The 21,941-nt window shown below is 37.7% G+C and overlaps 1 protein-coding gene across 1 annotated transcript in view; it reads right to left on the bottom strand.

The window, feature by feature from the left end:
• DNAH7 (dynein axonemal heavy chain 7) overlaps positions 1-21,941 on the bottom strand; it is a 253,806-nt gene that overhangs the window by 125,453 nt on the left and 106,412 nt on the right. The window contains exons 28-33 of the mRNA XM_007447818.1: positions 19,909-20,121; positions 17,274-17,372; positions 12,589-12,837; positions 9,827-9,976; positions 1,341-1,523; positions 805-981 (exon numbers count right to left, since the gene is read on the bottom strand). Coding sequence (XP_007447880.1) covers positions 805-981; positions 1,341-1,523; positions 9,827-9,976; positions 12,589-12,837; positions 17,274-17,372; positions 19,909-20,121 — 1,071 coding nt within the window. The remainder of the gene's footprint in view (positions 1-804; positions 982-1,340; positions 1,524-9,826; positions 9,977-12,588; positions 12,838-17,273; positions 17,373-19,908; positions 20,122-21,941) is intronic.

The following is a 21,941-nucleotide window of genomic DNA, read 5'->3' as shown; positions in this document are numbered from 1 at the left end:
CTACAGTTCCCAGCTGGAGGGTGTTTAAGAGCCTCATTGGAACTCCATCAACTCTCAGAGGCAGGAGACATCCATGCTTCCGGAAATTCACGCTGTCACTTCTCTCCCTTCTACCTTTCCCCCATCTCATCCCCAGGGTGTACTAAGAGAAAGAAAAATGGATTTGTTTGCTTTAGGACCTCTTTCAATTCTTCTACCACAGGCTGGCTTCCCTTTCCGAATCACAGTTTTATTAGCTATCCATAGTAATCCCTAAACAATTAGATGCACTCATGCTAAATACAGCAGATTCCTCATTTAGTATGTCTAAAAAGCAGTAATATGTGTTTCTCCATGTGCCCCACTATCCAGTTCTTTGGAAGTCATAAACGAGATTACTTTTTTCAATTGTCCTTTTTCTAATTATAAAATAATACATATTTATTCTAAAAGCATTGGGAAATAAAGAAAAATTTGAAAATGAAAACTATTTTTAAAAATAACAGTCCATCAGAAATGAGAGAGAACTATTTAGAATATTTTCACCCAGGTGTGATTAGGTGGGACTTTGAGTTTGTTTTTTAAGAGAGAAAAGATCCACACATTTTCTCAAACCACAAGATGCTTCATTTAAAATATTTTTTGGAGAATTATGTTAATTAAAAATTTTAAACTTTAATAAGAAAAGAGCTTTTAGTCAAACTAGTTAAGAACTTATTTTAATATCTGGTAGTTGGCAATAAAAGTAGACATTAAAATGTATATATATGGCTAATTTGGATTTTCCACTTATTTTTTAAATATTAAAATTTTCATCCCTCTTACCTTTGTATGCTTTCTAATAAATTCAACAGAAACAGGAACCATTCTGTCAAATAAGCCTATTATAAATTCCTTCTGAATAATACTGATCACAGGAGGTAAAAGATTTATCCAAGACAACATCAGCGGTCTCCAGCCCAGCATATGAGGCTCCATGTAAATCATCCCACATCTGGAAACCTGGAAAAACAATCTTTGTTTACCTCCAAGGAACTGCTTATAAAAGAAATATGACTTGATACATCTATTTCTTACAACCTTCAGAAAACTCTTGGGGAAAAAATAGCGTACTTTTAGATAACTTCCTGATCTAAATTTTTGTGTACGACTTTACCAAATGGTCCTAGGCAAAGAGGAAAATATGCCTGACACTTATATTTGTCAAGGTATGTCGACAGACACGGCTGTTCTTGGAGAATCACAGATGGCTGTTAAAATGAATTCTATAAATACTTTTCATTTAGAGTCAAAGTTACTAAGCAATAAACGCATTTATAACATTTCAAATTTATAAGCAGATGTGAAAACTGAGAACTTACAGTGGCAGGAGAAGCAACTTCTAAATCCATTGGTTCAAAAATAAGATTCATTTGTGGTGACATTTGGATAATCTCCCCGCTCATCAGACATAGTTTTTTGTTGTCATCCAGCACAGTGTTCATATTCTCAATCCATACTGCATCTACTGGCCCATCAAAAACTAACCATTTCCTATCTGGCGTCTGGTTCATGCATATGGTGAATAAAGGACAAAGATGGTCGAGGAAGGGAAAAAGTTCAATAATATTATTTTACAACTTTAAAATGTAACCCCTAAAACGAATTTCACCATCAAAATGTAAAGGCATCTCTGGAATAAAGGGTGCATACATGTGTGAATATATATATATATTCACTAAAGAAGCCTATATATGCCATGGATGGGACAAATATATATAACATCTTAAGATTCCATCTTTTCCAATGTTTCTAAACTCATATATAACATGTTTTAGAGAGTATCATAAGTAAAACAAACATGTAATTTCCAGGGAAAACAATTTTCATTCAGACTGTCTGACTCTATAGAGATTCTATTTAGTGTTCATACAGATTAATTACTCTTGTGTGTTAAGTCAAATTTTTTGTTCCCTCCACTGAATGAATTAACATGCACATCCTTCTTGGGCTGAACTGTCTCATGGTGGTACAGGGAATTAATATCAATATAACCTTCACAGTCCCACAATGAGAAACATGAAAATATTTACATATTGTCCAGAATATAGTAAATGTTCAACAAACAGGTATTAGCCAGAGGGAGCAAAAACTGATTCTCTTTTCCAGATCCTTATGAAGCAGCCCTTCTGAGGACACAGATGATGCTTTGGTTCCCCTTCAGCAAATGTGAATGTGAGTTGAAGCAGTGAAGGATCTGAATCCACCTTAACACATTCTCGTTCCCTGTGACCAAAGGCATTAATCCACAAGACAGTGGGCCTGCCTGGGCTCAAGCCACCCATACCCACACTGAGAAGCTAGCTCTGGCCACGCTCAGGAGGCACGGAAGAGCCTGTTATCTCGGAGATCACCTCCAGGGCAACTTTTCCTCCTGCTGTTGGGTTCCCAGGGCTGCTCATCTTCACTCTAAGAAACACTGCCCTGTAATGGTGAGTTGTTGGGCTGTGCAGAGTCTGAAAGACCTCACTTGTAATCTGATTCTACTGCTTCCCAGCTGTGTGACTTTGGGACAGCTACTTAACTTCCTGGAGACTCAGTATTGACGGGATGTAGCTTCCTGGAAAATATAATGTGTACTATGTAGCTGAGCGTAAAATGGGAGCTATCTCATGATTATCTCTTTATAAATAATGTAACAGCATACATTATCTGGAGACTTCACATGTTAATCTGGGCCAGAGGAAATCCACTGTGACAAGAAAGGATCTGAGACATCAAAGGATCTGGGACATCAACGGTCCCAGACCTCTGCCCGCCCCACCTGTGCCCTGAGAGCCAATCCTTACATTATTCATTGCTCAAGGCCCTTCAGGCAATTAAAGCAGAGCTGCAATTTGATGTTTTTCTGTTATTACACTGACTCATGACTGGCTGGTCCTTAAGTAGGTAAAGAGCACCAAATTTAGGATGCATGGTAGTCAGAATAAAGGAAACATTTATATAAAAAAAGACTTAAAACAAATGGCTGTAGCCTAGGCCCCTTTTCCTGTAAGACTAGCCTTAGCAAGCTGTCTCCGTGTAATCACACTCCACGGAGAGCCTGCTAACATACGACAAACCAAGTTAACATTTATTGGTCTGTGGACCCTTTTCTGTAACAGTGGGAAGCTGCCACTCAGTAGGGTAAGCCAGGAGGAGCTAAGTTCCCACTCCCCTTCCCAGCAGCCAGCAGCTGGCACACCCTTTACCTCTTCTGCTTTCCACAGGCAGCCGATTCTCTTCCTGACGCACTAAAGGGTAAGTGTTGGAATTTGTTAAGACATCGTTTTATAAAGGTCTGCAATTTCCTCTCTAAGCACTGGAGTCTATCTAACAATTAGTGGGTGTGACACTGACAGCTAGCTGAGCAGCAGGGCACAGGAAGAACGTTATTGAAGGACTGAAAGGATCATGTTACTCAGATGCTCTTTCCTGGGTCACTTAGTCTGGAAAAAGAAGATCAGAAATATTCTCCCCAGTCTTCTTTTCTCCTGCCCTCTCTTCTGTGCATACTGAGGAGAAGATGCCTGCCCTCATGGTCTCTGGCCTCTCTGCAGGCACTAACAGTGCTCTTCACAGAAACACTGCCAGACTGTTCAGTAATGTGTTTTATTTATTTATATATATATTTAACACCTTTATCAGAGTATAATTGCTTTACAATGTTGTGTTAGTTGCTGCTGTATAACAAAGTGAATCAGCTATACATATACATATATCCCCATATCTCCTTCCTCTTGCATCTCCCTCCCACCCTCCCTATCCCACCCCTCTAGGTGGACACAAAGCACTGAGCTGATCTCCCTGTGCTCTGCGGCTGCTTCCCACTAGCTATCTATTTTACATTTGGTAGGGTATATATGTCCATGCCTCTCTCTCACCTCGTCCCAGCTTACTCTTCCCCCTCCCCGTATCCTCAAGTCCATTCTCTACGTCTGTGTCTTTATTCCTGTCCTGCCCCTAGGTCCTTCAGAACCGTTTTTTTTTTTTAGATTCCATATATATGCATTAGCATACAGTATTTGTTTTTCTCTTTCTGACATACTTCACTCTGTATGACAGACTCTAGGTCCATCCACCTCACTACAGATAACACAATTTCGTTTCTTATAAACGCGATTAATAGTCCACTGTATATATGTGCCACATCTTCTTTATCCATTCATCTGTCAATGGGCATTTAGGTTGCCTCCATGACCTGGCTACTGTAAATAGTGTTGCAATGAACATTGCGGTGCATGTGTCCTTCTGAATTATGGCTTTCTCTGGGTATATGCCCAGTAGTAGGATTGCTGGATCATAGGGTAATTCTATTTTTAGTTTTTTAAGGAACTTCCATACTGTTCTCCATAGTGGTTGTATCAATTTACATTCCCACCAACAGTGCAAGAGGGTTCCCTTTTTTCCACACCCTCTCCAGCATTTGTTGTTTGTAGATATTCTGATGATGCCCATTCTAACTGGTGTGAGGTGGTACCTCACTGTAGTTTTGATCTGCATTTCTCTAATAATTAGTCATGTTGAGCATTCTTTCATGTGTTTCTTGGCCATCTGTATGTCCTCTTTGGAGAAATGTCTATGTAGGTCTTCTGCCCATTTTTAGATTGGGTTACTTGTTTTTTTAATATTGAGCTACATGAGCTGTTTCTATATTTTGGAGATTAATCCTTTGTCTGTTGATTCATTTGCAAATATTTTCTCCCATTCTGAAAGTTGTCTTTTTGTCTTATGGTTTCTTTTGTTGTGCAAAAGCTTTGAAGTTTCATTAGGTCCCATTTGTTTATTTTTGTTTTTATTTCCATTACTCTAGGAGGTGGATCAAAAAAGATCTTGCTGTGACTTATGTCAAAGAGTGTTCTTCCTATGTTTTCCTCTAAGAGTTTGATAGTGTCTGGTCTTACATTTAGGTCTCAAATCCATTTTGAGTTTATTTTTGGGTATGGTGTTAGGGAGTGTTCTAATTTCATCCTTATACATGTAGCTGTCCAGTTTTCCCAGCACCACTTATTGAAGAGACTGTCGTTTCTCCATTGTATATTCTTGACAATAACATTGTCAAAGATAAGGTGCGGATATGTGCGTGGGTTTATCTCTGGGCTTCCTATCGTGTTCCATTGATCTAAATGTCTGTTTTTGTGCCAGTACCATACTGTCTCAATTACTGCAGCTTTGTAGTATAGCCTGAAGTGAGGGAGCCTGATTCCTCCAGCTCCGTTTTTCTTTCTCAAGATTGCTTTGGCTATTTGGGGTCTTTTGTGTTTCCATACAAATTGTGAAATTTTTTGCTCTAGTTCTGTGAAAACTGCCATTGGTAGTTTGATAGGGATTGCACTGAATCTGTAGATTGCTTCAGGTAGTATAGTCATTTTCACAATGTTGATTCTTCCAATCCAAGAACATGGTATATCTCTCCATCTATTTGTATCATCTTTAATTTCTTTCATCAGTGTCTTATAGTTTTCTGCATACAGGTCTTTTGTCTCCTTAGGTAGGTTTATTCCTAGATATCTTATTCTTTTTGTTGCAGTGGTAAATGGGAGTGTTTTCTTGATTTCACTTTCAGATTTTTCATCATTAGTGTATAGGAATGCCAGAGATTTCTGTGCATTAATTTTGTATCCTGCTACTTTACCACATTCATTGATTAGCTCTAGTAGTTTTCTGGTAGCATCTTTAGGATTCTCTATGTATAGTATCATGTCATCTGCAAACAGTGACAGCTTTACTTCTTCTTTTCTGATACGGATTCCTTTTATTTCCTTTTCTCCTGATTGCTGTGGCTACACACTGCTATATTTTAAATGGATAACCAACAAGAACCTACTGTACAGCACAAGGAACTCTGCTCAACATTATGTAATAAACTAAATGGGAAAAGAACCATCCAGTAGCCAGTGCTGGCCGCGCCTGTTCTCCAGCTCTGACAGCATGAGGCGTGTGATCACGTGATCTGGAACCAAAAGACTTTTCTCTATGTACTGCTTTGCCATATCACCAACTTCCGTGTTGGCCTTGATGTTCTCCCGCAAGAAGTGGCCGCTGGAGAGATGCTGGAGGCCAAAGTTCTCGGCGATCCTCTGACACACGGTGCCCTTGCCCGAGCCGGGCGGCCCAGGGATGACCGTGAGCAGGAGTTTGGAAGCCATTGCCTTAGCGAGGAGGGGGAAGCCGAACTGGCAACCCGGACAACAGCCTCGAAGAAGCCCTGGGAACTTTGCTTCTTCTGCCTCAGCCTCTGACACCCTCTGGAAGATTTTTAATCAGTTTCAATTTCAGTGCTTGTGATTGGCCTGTTTATATTTTCTATTTCTTCCTGGTTCAGTCTCAGAAGGTTGTGTTTTTCTAAGAATTTGTCCATTCCTTCCAGGTTGTCCATTTTACTGGCATAGAGCTGCCGGTAGTAATCTCTCATGACCCTTTGTATTTCTGCCGTGTCAGTCGTTACTTCTCCTTTTTCATTTCTAAGTCTGTTGATTTGAGTCTTCTCCCTTTTTATTCTTGATGAGTCTGGCTAATAATGATTTATCAATTTTGTTTATCTTTTCAAAGAACCAGCTTTTAGTTTTATTGATTTTTGCTATTGTTTCCTTCATTTCTTTTTCATTTATTTCATATCTGATCTTTATGATTCCTTTCCTTCTTCTAACTTTGGGGATTTTTTTCTTCTTTCTCTAATTGCTTTACGTGTAAGGTTAGGTTGTTTATTTGAGATGTTTCTTATTTCTTGGGGTAGGATTCTAGTGCCATAAACTTCCCTTTTAGACCTACTTTTGCTGCATCCCATAGGTTTTTGGTCATCGTGTTTTCATTGTCATTTGTTTCTAGGTATATTTTGATTTCCTCTTTGATTTCTTCAGTGACCTCCTGGTTATTTAGTAGTGTTTTGTTTAGCCTCCAGATGTTTGTATTTTTTACAGATTTTTTTCCTGTAATTGATATCTAGTCTCATAGCATTATGGTCAGAGAAGATACTTGACACGACTTCAATTTTCTTAAATTTACCAAGGCTTGATTTGTGACCCATGACATGATCTCTCCTGGAGAATGTTCCATGAGCACTTGAGAAGAAAGTGTATTCTGCTGTTTTGGGATGGAATGTCCTGTAAATGTCAATTAAGTCCATCTTGTTTAATGTATCATTTAAAGCTTGTGTTTCCTTATTTATTTTCATTTTGGATGATCTGTCCATTGGGGAAAGTGGGGTGTTAACGTCCCCTACTATGGTTGTGCTACTGTCAATTTCCCCTTTTACGGATGTTAGCATTTGCCTTATGTATTGAGGTGCTCCTATGTTGGGTGCACAATATTTACAATTGTTATAGCTTCTTCTTGGATCGATCCCTTGATCATTATGTAGTGTCCTTCTGTGTCTCTTGTAATAGTCTTTATTTTAAAGACTATTTTTTCTGATACGAGAATTGCTACTCCAACTTTCGATTTCCATTTGCACGGAATATCTTTTTCCATCCCCTCACTTTCAGTCTGTATGTGTCCCTAGGTCTGAAGTGGGTCTCTTGTAGACAGCATATATATGGGCCTTGCTTTTGTATCCATTCAGCCAGTCTATGTCTTTTGGTTGGAGCATTTAAGCCATTTACACTTAAGGTAGTTATCGACATGTACGTTCCTATTACCATTTTCTTAATTGTTTTGGGTTTGTTTTTGTAGGTCTTTTCCTTCTCTTGTTTCTTGCCTAGAGAAGTTCCTTTAGCATTTTTTGTAAAGCTGGTTTGATGGTGTTGAATTCTCTTAGCTTTTGCTTGTCTGTAAATCTGAATGAGATCCTTGCTGGGTAGAGTAACCTTGGTTGTAGGTTTTTCCCTTTCATCACTTTAAATATGTCCTGCCACACCCTTCTGGCTTGCAGAGTGTCTGCTGAAAGATCAGCTGTTAACCTTATGGGGATTCCCTTGTGTGTTATTTGTTGCTTTTCCCTTGCTGCCTTAAAAATGGTTTCTTTGTATTTAGTTTTTGATACTTTCATTAATCTGTGTCTTGGCATGTTTCTCCTTGGATTTATCCTGTATGGGACTCTCTGCACTTCCTGGACTTGATTGACTATTTCCTTTCCCATGTTACAGAAGTTTTCAACTATAATCTCTTCAAATATTTTCTCAGTCCCTTTCTTTTTCTCTTCTTCTTCTGGGACCCTTATAACTCGAATGTTGGTATGTTTAATGTTGCCCCAGAGGTCGCTGAGACTGTCCTCAATTCTTTTCATTCTTTTTTCTTTATTCTGCTCTGCAGTAGTTATTTCCACTATTTTATCTTTCAGGTCACTTATCCTTTCTTCTGCCTCAGTTAGTCTGCTATTGACTCCTTCTAGAGAATTTTTCATTTCATTTATTGTGTTATTTATCATTGTTTGTTTGCTCTTTAGTTCTTCTAGGTCTTTGTTAAACATTTCTTGTATTTTCTCTATTCTGTTTCCAAGATTTTGGATCATCTTTACTATCATTACTCTAAATTCTTTTTCAGATATACTGCCTATTTCCTCTTCATTTGTTTGGTCTGGTGGGTTTTTACCTTGCTCCTTCATTTGCTGTGTGTTTCTCTGTCTGCTCATTTTGCTAAACTTATTGTGTGTGGTGTCTCCTATTCGCAGGCTGCAGGTTCGTAGTTCCTGCTGTTTTTGGCGTCGGCCCCCAGTGGGTAAGGCTGGCTCAGTGGCTTGTGTAGGCTTCCTGGTGGAGGGGACTAGTGCCTGTGTTCTGGTGGATGAGGCTGGATCTTGTCTTTCTGGTGGGCAGAACCATGTCCAGTGGTAGTTCTGGGGTGTCTGTGACCTTATTATGATTTTAGGCAGCCTCTCTGCTAATGGGTGGGGTTGTGTTCCTGTCTTGCTAGTTGTTGGGCATGGGGTGCCCAGCACTGTAGCTTGCTGGTCGTTGAGTGGAGCTGGGTCTTAGTGTTGAGATGGAGATCTCTGGGAGAGCTTTCGCTGCTTGTTATTATCTGGGGCTGGGAGGTCTCTGGTGGACCAATATTCTGAATTTGGTTCTCCTACCTCAGAGGCTCAGGCCTGGCACCTGGCCGGAGCACCAAAACCCTGTCAGCCACATGGCTCAGAAGAAAAGGGAGAAAAAAACAAAAAGAAAGAAAGAAAAATATATAAAATAAAATAAAGTTACTAAGGTGAAAAAATTTTTTAAATATTAAAAATAAATTTAAAAAAAGAAAGAAAGAAGAGAGCAACCAAACCAAAAAACAAATCCACCAATGTAACAAACGTTAAAAACTATCTTTAAAAACAAAAACCGGACAGACAGAACCGTAGGACAAATGGTAAAAGCAAAGCATATGCCTGGCACAGTATTAGATGCTCAAGATACAGGAGTGAACGAGAGAGATGAAGTACTTTGGCCCCTTGAAGTTTATATCCAGTTGTATTTATATCAAGCAGGGCATAAAATTTCCTTGTCTCAACTCTCTCATCTGTGGAGGGAGATGAGACAGGCACCACGCCCCACTCACTGCCCTCGCGAGGGCCTCGCTCCGGCTTGTGTAGGGCAAGGGTGGCATACCTAGTGCCCAGAGGCCTGTCTCCTTGCGGCATCTGGGATGTAAAATGGGGCCACTTTACCTCCCAGTGGGAAACTCAGCACTCCCGCCCCCAGCCGAGGAACCGGCAGTTTAAAGGCCATGGGCACACGGAGGCGAAGGACGCGGGGGCTTGGCTCAGATACTGGCTGGGATGGTGGCCGGCTCCTCAAGGATCCCAGTAATGTGTTTTAAATAAGTACCTTGAGCTACAAATACAAATGTTTACTTGAAACAACTGAAAAATATCATAACTCTCATAGCATTGAAAAGTGTTAGCACTTACCGATGAAGCAGCAAATGCTCTAAAACTGACAGCGAGGATCCCGTCGGACCACTCATGGGACACTAAATCAAACTGCCCATACAGCTGACCCATGGTGACAGACTTAGGATTTAAAACAGTGATCTGAACCTTGTTTTCTTCCATTAACCCCTTAATAGAAGAAAAAAAAAAAAGATTATTTATTTATTTAAAAGACTACTAATACTGTCATTATTCATGGAAAACATGATTGGGCGTGTATAAAATCTTAAAGACTCTACACAAAAACTACCAGAAGTAAAGAGTTCATTTAACAAGGCTGCAGCAAACAAAGTCATTATACAAAAATTGATTGTATTTTCTATAATGCCAATGAACAACTGAAAAATAAAATTTAAAAATACCATTTACAACAGGATTTAAGAACTCATAGGATACTTAGGCATCAAGTACCAAATGTTGGTCAAAAGCATATAATATTTACTACTGATAGATCAACAGGTTACATGTTCTTTTCTGCTTTTCTTTACAAACCTTAAAAACGTTAACACCATTCTAAGCTGACTGACATCACAAAAACAGGCTTTGGGCTGAAGTTGGCCCATGGGCTGTAATTGGTTGATTCTTATTACAAAACATTCTCTGAGATAAAATTAAATGATTTAAATATAGGCAAATATGTACCATTCTCACGTTGTGAAAAAATTAATATTGGTAAGCTGATAGTTTCCACCAGAACCTTGAAAGCTGGTATATGGAATTAATAAGAGATGTTAATACCCTTGAGGCATAGGCTTTTTTATGTTTTTAATTAACAGACTTTATTTTTTTAGAGTAGCTTTGGGTTTACAGAAAAACTGAACAGAAAATATAGAGAGATTCACATATATTCCCTCCATCTTCCCGCCCACCCCCCACAGTTTCCCCTACTATTAAAGCCTTGCGTTGGTGTGGTACATTGTTATGATTCCTCAATTCCTCAGTTCCTCCACTGATATGGATTCATTATTATTAACTAAAGCCCATGGTTTACATTAAGGTTTACTCTTTGTGTTGGACACTTCTATGGATTTTGCCAAATACATAATGTCATGTATCCACCATTACAATATATACAGAATAGTTCCCCTGCCCTAAAAATCACCTGTGCTCTACTTATTCACAATCATTTTTTTTTTTATATATAACATAACAAGTTCAGCTCTTTCCCACACTGCTTTCTGCCCACCACCACTGGAGCTTGGGACAGGAAGTACCAAACTAAAGAAAACATGTGGCAATAATAATGTGACGCAGTTAAAAAAAAAAAGCTCAAGGTCTGTGTTTTCTTCTCTGTGCCCAGGAAGGGAATAACGATGGGTCATCCTTAATTCAGAAGCATGGGAAAGTTCTATCATCTCAGTCAGAACAAAGTTGCTGCCATTAAAGCAAGGTGTTTGTCCCAAATGCAACAAAGCTAGTGTGAAGCTACAGCTTGCAAGCAGTGGCTATGGAGCCTTGCCCCTTTTACATTACCACAATGTCACTCTTAGAATTTCCTGATAATGAATCACCTTCGGGCTTTATATTGGACCAGAATACATGCTCATACCTTCATCTTCTTTAATCTTTGAGTGGCACCACATTTGGCTCTTTTAGAGACTTATTTTTTATAGCAAAAAATTCGCCCCTATAACAATAACAAAATAGGAAAAATGCAAACAAAAACTGAGGAAAGCAAGGCAGGAAGGATAAAGGGAAAGGAAGGGAGGCGAAGAAAGGAAACAGCATGAAAGGATAAAACCATAAAGGAACAGATGACAGAAATAAGTACATATCAGTTTGTTTGATAATAAATACAATCGAATTAAAATTCCCCTATGAGAAGATGAAGGCCATCAAATTGGAGAAAATAAAAGTTAAAACTAATTACTCTCCATAAAAAATAAATCACAGTGACAGCCAGAGTCACAATTAAAGACACAGGCAAATATATATGCAAGGAGAAAGCAGGGGTTGCAATACTGAAATTAGACACAGGGGATCCAAGGCAGATAATACAAGTAGATAATATTATACTGGCTAAAGGGAGGCTCCACAATGAAGATGTAGTGATCACAAATCCCATCTGGCTACAAACACTGAAATATATGAAGCAAGAACTATTTGAAATACAAGGGTAAGTAGACAGAAATGCAACATTAGTTGGAGAATTTAAAACAGCCTCACTCCTTTAGCCTATCAAAGTAGACCAAACTGAGATGTATCGGACAGGAATTTTGAATAATATATATAATCATCATTATTTACTATACTTACATATGCATGTATTATATAATGCATGCACATGCTCGCACGTGCACACGCACACACGCACACACACACACAACACACACACACACACACACACACACACACACACTTCAGTTCAGTACCACTAGCAGCCACTAACAAGTTTGTGTTACAAATCTAAACACCAAGAAAATAAAAACTACTCTCCTAAGAAAGTATAAAAGAGAAAACTGTCAGGTTTTTTCATGTCTTCAGACTTTTTTCTATAATGAATGTGTTACCTTTATGATTAAACTTTTTAAAAACAAGAAACAAAAGGGCTTGAGGCAAATCTGTGGCATACCCTTTGTATACTGAACTTCCTACTTGCTTTGTATTACTTTTCTAATTTTATTTCCTATGTATTTTTATAAGTTTAAGTGGCTGCATTAAAGTACCCTTTTAAATAACCATACATTCTATCTTGCAGAAAGCTGATTATCAATAAATTAATGCATTAATAACACACTTACCTTTTCACATAGATCATTTAGTGCTCCAGCTAAGACGCGATATGCACTGGTTTTTCCTCCAAATGGTTCTCCAACAATCATAAAGCCATGACGCACAATCATCATTTCATATATCTGAAGAATCTTCTCAGAAAAGAATCTGGTCATTTGCAAATTCATGGAGTCACAGTTGTCTTTGATGGCTCCCAGCAAATCACTGTAATCTGGTTTTGGTAATTTCACCCCAGGAAACAAATCTGAAGTAATTCCCTAATGATAGATGATTTGGGGATTTACATTATCTATCTATACATTCTCATATTTTCTGTCTCTCTCTATATATGTATGTATATGTGTATATGTATATATACATATATATATATATATATATATATATATAGACATATAGACATACATAAACTTAATAAAATTTCTCACATCCTTGTATTTAACAGTGATGGAAATAGAGCCTTTGAGTAATAGTCCAGTATTTTTAACAGCTTCATAGAGGTATGATTGACATACAATCAACTGTTTATATTTAAAGGGTACAATTTGATAAGTGAAACCACCAACTCAATGAAGACAGTCAACATACCAATCACAGCCACAAGTCTCCTTGTGGCCTTTTCTCCTCTCCTTGCCACCTCCTGTCTCCATCCCCAGACAACCAACAAACACTGATTTGCTTTCTGTTACTATTTTTGCTTGCAGTATCTAGAATTTATTATGGGTGAAATTACACATTACATGTACTACTTTTTGTCTGGCTTCTTTCACTTGGCATAAAGATTTGGAAATTCACACCTTTCACAGCATATATAAATAGTCCACTGTATTGAGGTGCCAGTTTTTAAATCCATTTTCCTGTTGATGGACATTTTCATTGTTTCCAGTTTGGGAAATAAATAAAGCTACTATAAACATGTGTATACAAGTCTTTGTATGGACAAACGCTTTCATTTCTCTCGGGCGAATAACGAGGAGTGGAATACCTGGATAGTACGGTGAGTGTGTATTTACCGTTTTAAGAAACTGTCTGCTTTCCAAGGTTGTTGTATTATTATATTACATCCCCCCAAGCAGCGTATGAGAGTTTCAATATTTGGTATGGTCAGTCTTCTTAATTTTAGCCATAGTAACAAGTAACAGTATCTTGTTGTGGCTTCAATTTGCATTTCCCAAAGATTAACATTTTTTGCATGTACTTGTGTGCCATATGTATATCTTCTTTAGTGAAATGTCTGTTCAAATCTTTTGCCTATTTTTAATCAGTTTATTTTCTTCATGGTAAGTTTTGACCATTCTTTAAATATTCTGCATACAGATCCTTCATCATACATCTAATATGCAATTTTTTCCCTAGTCTCTAGCTTGTCTTTCATTCTCTTACCAGTGTATTTCAAAGAGCAAACTTTTAAATTTTAATGAGTCTATTTTATGAATTTATTGTTTCATGCATTGTGCTTTCGGTGTTGTATTTAAGAAATTTTTGCCTATTCCAAATTCACAAGGGATTTCTCTTGTTTTCCTCCAGAGATGTTGCAGTTTTACATCTTTTTAAGTTAAAAAGTTAAGAGGATGAACACGATCTGATTTGAAGGCTTATTATAAAGATGGGGTCACATTAGTATAAAAATACACAAATGTATCAATGGAACAGAACAGGGAGACCAGAAATAGACCCACACACATGTGAACAACTCATTCTCAACAAAGACTCAAAGGCAATCACGTAAAGAGAAGATTAAAAAACTAGTCTTGAGCAAATTATGCTAGAGTACCTGGATTTGTCAAAATAATGAACTTCCATCCATGCCTCATACCATATACCAAAATTAGTTCGATGGTATTTTAATCATTGTAGTGGGTAGTATATTTTAATCATTGTAGTGGGTAGTATGTTAATCAGCTTAGCTTCCCTCAAAAATGTATGTGCACCTGGAACCTCAGAATGTCACCTTATTTGGAAATAAGATCTTTGCAGATCTAATTAGATGAGATCATACTGGAGCCCAGCTCCAGTGATTGGTGTCTTTATAACAGAAAGGAGAGGAAGACACAGACACAACGACACCCAGGGAAGAAGGCCATCCAGTGATGGGGACAGAGACTGAAGTAATGACAAGCCGAGGACCATCAAAGATCACCAGCAGCCATCAGAAGCCAAGAAGAAACAAGGAAGGATTCTTTCCTAAAGGCTTCAGAGGGAACCAACACCTTATTTCAGACTTTTATCCTCCAGAACTGTGAGAAAATCAATTTCTATTGTTTTAAGCCACCAAGTTTGTGGTACTTTGTTATGGCAGCTTTAGGAAACGAATACAATCATATAATGTATGATTGGAAAGAATTATACTTCCATATTTAGTGTATATGAATATACAGAGTTAATTTCAAGGTCTAAGAAACATCCCTTTATAAACTGCTAAGGCTTGTTCATAAGTATTATAGCAACCTATGTGAGAAATACAACTATTCATTTTACTCTGAAGATAAAAGTGAAAATTCAGAAGAGCTTAATATGAAAGCATACATTCAAGCTATACCTTAGAACTGACAAACTACCAGTTTAATCACCCCTAAATTTAATCCTTTAAATACTGTTATGGATAAACTCATCCCAGTTCACTGGAGCAGTAAGTTTCCTTAGGGCAAAGGAGACAAAAAGGCAACGCAGTAGGGTCTTTAAGATCACTCTGAAGCCTAGCTGAGTGGCTGGAACCCCCTCTCCCTCATACACTGGCCATGAATACAAGTTACTTATGATCTCTGTGCCGCAGCTACAACACGTGTAAAATGGGGATAACAATAGCACCTGCCCCGTTAGCTGCTTATGAGTATTAAATAAGTTGCTTTTCATAAAACTCTTAGAATAAGGTCTGGTCCATTGTGAATGCATAGTGTTTGCTAAGTAAACAAAAATATCTTCTCAGATCGTTCAAATTATTTATGGTTAGCCTTGAAAGAAGCAGATAATTCCAGATCATATCTGGTAGTCAGTAGTTCTCAACAAAGACCAGTTCCCTTCACTCTCCCGCCAGGTAGAGAGTTGGGAATATGTGGAGCTGTCCTTCTGGTTCTCATACTGGGAGAGTCCAGAGACACTGGGGGAGGAGGGATGCCAAGTGTTCTGCAGCGTATGGGACAGTCTCTCACAACACGGAACTGTCCTATTTGAAAATGCCAGTTGCGTTCCATTTAAGAAATATTGTTCTTAATATTATTCAATAAACGTTCACTGAATGAATACACAGCTGCATGAGAATACAACTGGGTGAGGTATACTTCCACTTTATAAAAATAAATATAGCTTTTACTCCTGGAAAATCTCTACAGTGTACTAGTACCAAAGAAACTGAGGGAAATTTTTAAGAAGAAAATTTGAACCTATTCCTTGTAGATTTGATCTGCAAAACATTAGCACTGTCAACTCTAAATACTAAGGGAAGTCCCTTTCAGAGTGATGAAACATGGTTGCTATGGATAGCTAACGACACTGGACCGCACTACAGTGGCAGTGTCACGTCCCCGCCCTCCCCATGACAGCCTTACGACTTCAGTCCTTACACTTTGGAAGCTAACTGCCCAAACCTCAAGGCAGCACAAGAGAGAGCAACATCTACCATGTGTCAGCAGCCCGCTCCCAAGCCCTCCCCCAATTTCTTCTACCTGAGAATGGGAAAAGGAAAAGAATGACATCACATGACAAAACAGGAACTTTAACCATCATTCTAACAGCTCTTCTCAACTACTTAATTTAATTTTTAAAATGCAACAAGATTATTAAGTCTAGTTCTTAAATTATCCTGAAAAAAGAATTTCATAAAAGCCATTGTACTCTTCTAAAGAAATTAAGCTTATTTATTTTTTTCATTTCTCCGATCATTAATTTGACATTTACCAAGTATCCATTCTGTACAAGGGATTCAGTGATGTGTCAGACCAATTACTTTCCTCCACAGAGGAAATTTTGGCGAAATTTATAAGGAAACATGCTTTGTAACTTTTGTGTACTTATTATATTCTGCAGAAAAGGTGCACCTTAAAAATCCCAAGTTGTCGGGCTTCCCTGGTGGCGCAGTGGTTGAGAGTCCGCCTGCCGATGCAGGGGATACGGGTTCGTGCCCCGGTCTGGGAAGATCCCACATGCCGTGGAGCGGCTGGGCCCGTGAGCCATGGCCGTTGAGCCTGCTCGTCCGGAGCCTGTGCTCCACAATGGGAGAGGCCACAACAGTGAGAGGCCCACATACCGCAAAAAAAAAAAAAAAAAAAAAAAAAAAAAATCCCAAGTTGTTAAAAGTTATCCAGGGGGCTTCCCTGGTGGCGTAGTGGTTGAGAGTCTGCCTGCCGATGCAGGGGACATGGGTTTGTGCCCTGGTCCGGGAAGATCCCACATGCTGCGGAGCGGCTAGGCCCGTGAGCCATGGCCGCTGAGCTTGAGCATCTGGAGCCTGTGCTCCGCCAACAGGAGAAGCCATGACAGTGAGAGGACCGCGTACCGCAAAAAAAAAAAAAAAAAAAAGTTATCCAAAACAACAAAGCTAGCTAAACATACTTCAAATAAAACAGAATGATCTATGTTTCTCTTTGCCATATCATCGTTTTCTGTAGTGGAAGTTTCTCACAGGGAGTTGGAACCATGGCCACTTGATAAATACATTATTAGAAGAGTTTTGATACATTGTAATAATAAATGTTCTTACCTCAAAGAGTGGTAAATCATGGGATAAAAATTTTGGTAGATTTACATCAATAATAGATCTAAGCAGAAGAATTTCTTCATTTTCATTTGGATATTTCAGCTGAAAGAAAATATGCTCATAATGATATCTGCAGCTATTAACTGCACCCCCTACATGTCCACACACACACACACAAACACCAGGCCCCAGAGGCAATTTAAGCCCATGCAAAAGTGTTGTTCTTACTTATTTTCATTTAATTGGACTGTCATTAATTTTAGAAACTGATGATTATACTTGTTGAATTTTCTACCAGTTTATAATGAAAACCTAAGTTGAACTAACTACTTTTCACAGATGCCCTGGGTAAAAAGCTATTGGCCATGAATTCCATATAGTTTAGGAGCTGCCATTGCCTCTATACTGGGTAAGAGCTTGCTTGTCCTATGCATTCAAGACCATCAGTGGGTTGGTAAAGTGAAAATAATCATTAAAAATGGGCAATCATTTTTAAAAGATGCACTTACATTTAAAACATATAAACATTCACTCACTCTGCCCATATTTTGGTGCCAAGGCCTTTTTTCTGAGGGTAGAGCTCTGGACCATTTTTCTTGTTGGAAAAAAAACGCATCAATAATGAATCATCTGCTCTGTCCAGTTTTGTTGTGTTTTGGTTTTGTTTTTTAAAGATGATCATGCTCTTCAAAGATACTTGGGAGACAATCTAAGTGTAGCATCCTTAAGATTTTTAAGGTTTTTTTCCCAGTTTTATTCACTTTTCTTATCCATACCTAATTCAAAGTCATTTTTTTAGCATTTCATCTTTACTGAGTCTTTCTTAAACAATGAACTTAGTTTTCATAAAAACAAAACTTTTCTTTTCATGCTCATATACCATCAATTTCATTGACAATTAATTAAATGACATAACGACAGTAACATGTCCGACTGGCTTCAGAGAGTTTTGGGAACAAGCCACCTGACTCTGGGTGAGGAACAGTTCATCTGATAGAAGGTGGGAGGGCAGAGCAGCGCGTTGTCTGCTGCCCGCATGCTTAATACCAGCGTGCTTGAGTGTGATCCCCAGGCAGAGTGGAGAGGGCTTGTTAATACACTGAAAGTCACTTAAGTAGAAGGTGCTTCAGAAAACTTATGTTAAATTCTAAAAAATCTGTGGTAAACCCAGAGTTTACTAAAAACTCTGGTTGAACCCTCAACTTGTTACTCACGTCCATAAGATGGTTCAATAATTCACAAAAAAATCTGAACTCAGAAATATTTCTCCCAGCTTCTATACTTTATTCAACATCTTACTCCAAAGTTTCTCCTACCATCATGTATTTAGTTTTCCAGAACCCTCTTCTTTTTCTCTAGAACCTTTCTAATAAATCCCATGCTCCTACTTAACTGGCTTTAACCTTACCAAGTCAGTGATGCCTGGCAATCAAGGTTAGCTGTCTCTAAATTTCCAGGGCCTCCAAAGCCAAAGCTAGTCCTATTCATATGGACTTTGGATCAACCTAACCACATGTAAATTATGAAGTGTCAGAAGTCTCTTTTGTTATTTGAGAGGCTATCACCTTAAAGCAAATGTTTAAATTGCTTTTTGATATAATAGAAACAAACTTCAAAATATTCAAGCCAACACATTCAACAATTTTCAATTAGCTTTTGACAAAGAATGATAGGATTCATTTGCTGCATAACTTTAATAGCTCAATTCCATAGTCAAGATGTCAGTGATGACATATACTAGGACAATGCATTTTCTTTCCCATTATCTGACCACAATGTAATCATGACATGCCAGGTTAATACAAATTGTTGCTTCTAGTTGCATTTGTTTATTACCAAAAAAACCCAGTGACTTGAAGTCATGTTAGGCTAATGTGAAACAGAATATCACCACTATATATCAGAATTCTTGGTAACGTTATCATAGAAGATTAAAATGCATGCCATTGTTTTTAATCACACAAGATATGTTTCAAAGTCTTTATATTCTACAGTCATGAACATGAAAATTTTATAAGCTCCAAAGCCACAGTTTGCATTCTGCTGTTAATTGTAGCCTATCTTGCTTACTTTGATAAAGAACAAATGTACAGTTATATTTTATGTTTCTACAAGACTTTCAATGAAAAATTACCCAAGTCTTCAAACATTTTGACTTTTTATCAATATAGTTACGATTTATACCATCTTAAAATGCAAACATTATATTGCCAATCTATTACTGCTAGTCTACAGTTGGCTGCAGCTGTGTAATTATATTAAGTAACAATGTCTAGGGGCTTCTGTATATATTTATTAATTATACATAGATTATTTCCCTTAAAGCTATTCAATATATATGTTCATATGTAAATGCTTTCAAAGTATTTCTCAGCAGCAAGGAATTTTACTCCTCAGTAGTACCTAGTTTCATACAGTTAAAATTGCGGAATGGAACTCAAATCACTGATCACATGTCTAAGGTTTTACAAATCATAAAACGTCCTTTTTCACGTGTGCAAATAATTATGTTAGTAGGATAACTGAACTGTTTTTCAGTTGATGAAACTAACCAGTTAGTGTAACTCTTGTGAAGACACATGGTCCTGAGATTTATAAACAGAAAATGAATGAGTAAGAAGCCACTTGAGTTTTCTACCTTTAGATTCCCAGCTGCGGTGAGCACTGACTTCACGGCTCTCATTCCATAGTCATAGTGATGCTGTGATGACAGCTGCTCTGAACACAGGCGATATGTAGCCACAATCTTTACCGACAGTGGCCGAGCTGTGACAAAGCCACAGGAGTACAGGACTATTTCGGCAATCATGGCATAATCAGGCACCATCATTGCTACTGTCCGAAAGAGTGCCTATAGGAGGGGAGAAAAGGTGCTTTTTGAAAAAGACCATCAGGAAGATAAGCCTACTCTTTCCTTCATAGCATGTTACAATGTTATAGCTTTTCTGCAATAATATTAAGTTAGAGTAGCCAGATCATATAGATAAAAACACTTTAAAATGCGACTTCTTGTTATTGCTATATAATAAATAGATCATTAACTTTTTATATAAATACGTTTCCTTAAATTATGCTTTGAGAACGCTTCAAATTTCTATCATACCTAGACCTTTGGTGAATTATTAATTTACTTAAGTGTTAAGCATCCATTACATTCTATCTTTTGTGGGAAGTAACATGCTATAGGGAAAAAGCAGACTCTGCTGGGATGTCCAAGAGACAGGCTTCTCATCTGGGCTGGTGAGAAAGCTCTCTGGCATCTAATTAATTAAATGATTTGGGTCTCATCAGGTAACCCCTAATAACAAGACTATGTTACATAAATGGTGTAATTTGAGATATTTTTTTAACATTTTTGAGTCTGCAGTCACCATGTCAGTCTTTCACCAAGCATAATAAAGGGAAGAAACTGAAAATAAGTCCTGGATAATTATTACAAGAGATAAATCAATTTTCCAAATTCTAAAGATAATTTTTTCCTCATAGTATTTTAAATACTGTGGGACAAATAAATGTTGTGTGATGGAAAGTAAATAGAAAACTGAATAGATTTTAAAAGAATAAATAAGAAAATTTAAGTTTAAAATGTTAGTATGTGTCAGGATTTACTTCAACAGCTCATACATGAAAACATGGCTTTCTTGTACTAAAGCAGGAGAACAACAGTGTTCTAGAAAAATGATAATCATATTCAGATAATGAATAATAATTATAGTAAGTGACAATTTACTATAATTCAGACAGTTCAGACAGTTTATAAATATCTTCTGGGAACTAGCTGAATTACCAAAAACACAAGGCAGATAGAAAATGAGGACATTTTACTTAAGTGATCTGTTATGACACTCAAGTTGAGAATAAAAGATTTGCATCAAGCAAGATCCTTCCAATGTGTTACATTAATTACTAGCTAGAGGCCTTAGTACTGCTATTATATCAATAAGGTTACCATTCAAGAAAGGCAAGAATAAAATGTTAAAAGTATATAGCATGAGCAAATAATTCGTAACAGAGAAGCTTAAGCAAGTGCTCTAAACCACTACCTACCTGGGAAAAAAGAATGCCAGAGAATTACTATACACATCATACCTCTTTTAAAGGGTAGGTTCTCAACAACTTTTTTTTAATGAATAAAATAGAGAATGAATGAATGAACAAATGAGTTAGCTGGTCAATGGCTAGGTTAGGGTGATACAATCTTTCTACAGTAGTACAAATTGCTACTAGCTTGGGATCAACATCCAGGTCTGTGTGTCAGGTCTCTGACACACCAGGTACTTTACAAATTCCTATTCACATTCTCTTAGCACTATTAGCAAAGTGGTTGTGGAACACAATGAAACAGACATATCAGTGGCCAAGAGAACAAAAAATAAAGTATGGTACAGAAGTTTCAAGGAGTTATCATGGATTCTTACTTATCACAGAGAGAAGCATCCTCATCAAAATATTTTTTTAGGCCTAAACTGTTATGGTGGTAGACATTCTCATTCATTGATTCTCAAACAGAGTGTGTGAAATACTGATATGATACGGTTTGGGATCTGTCAGAAATAATTTTTCAGTAATAGCAGTAGGTTTAAGGGTAATTTAGTGCTTTAAAAAATTAATTTGGACTCTGGGTTAACCAATGGCATACTTTCTTGAGTGTAAAAAAAAAAAAAAAAAAAA

The sequence above is a fragment of the Lipotes vexillifer genome, unplaced genomic scaffold, assembly GCF_000442215.2.
Source record: "Lipotes vexillifer unplaced genomic scaffold, Lipotes_vexillifer_v1.1 scaffold555, whole genome shotgun sequence".
Taxonomy (NCBI): Eukaryota; Metazoa; Chordata; class Mammalia; order Artiodactyla; family Lipotidae; genus Lipotes; species Lipotes vexillifer.
This window is presented reverse-complemented; position numbering and strand designations above follow the sequence as displayed.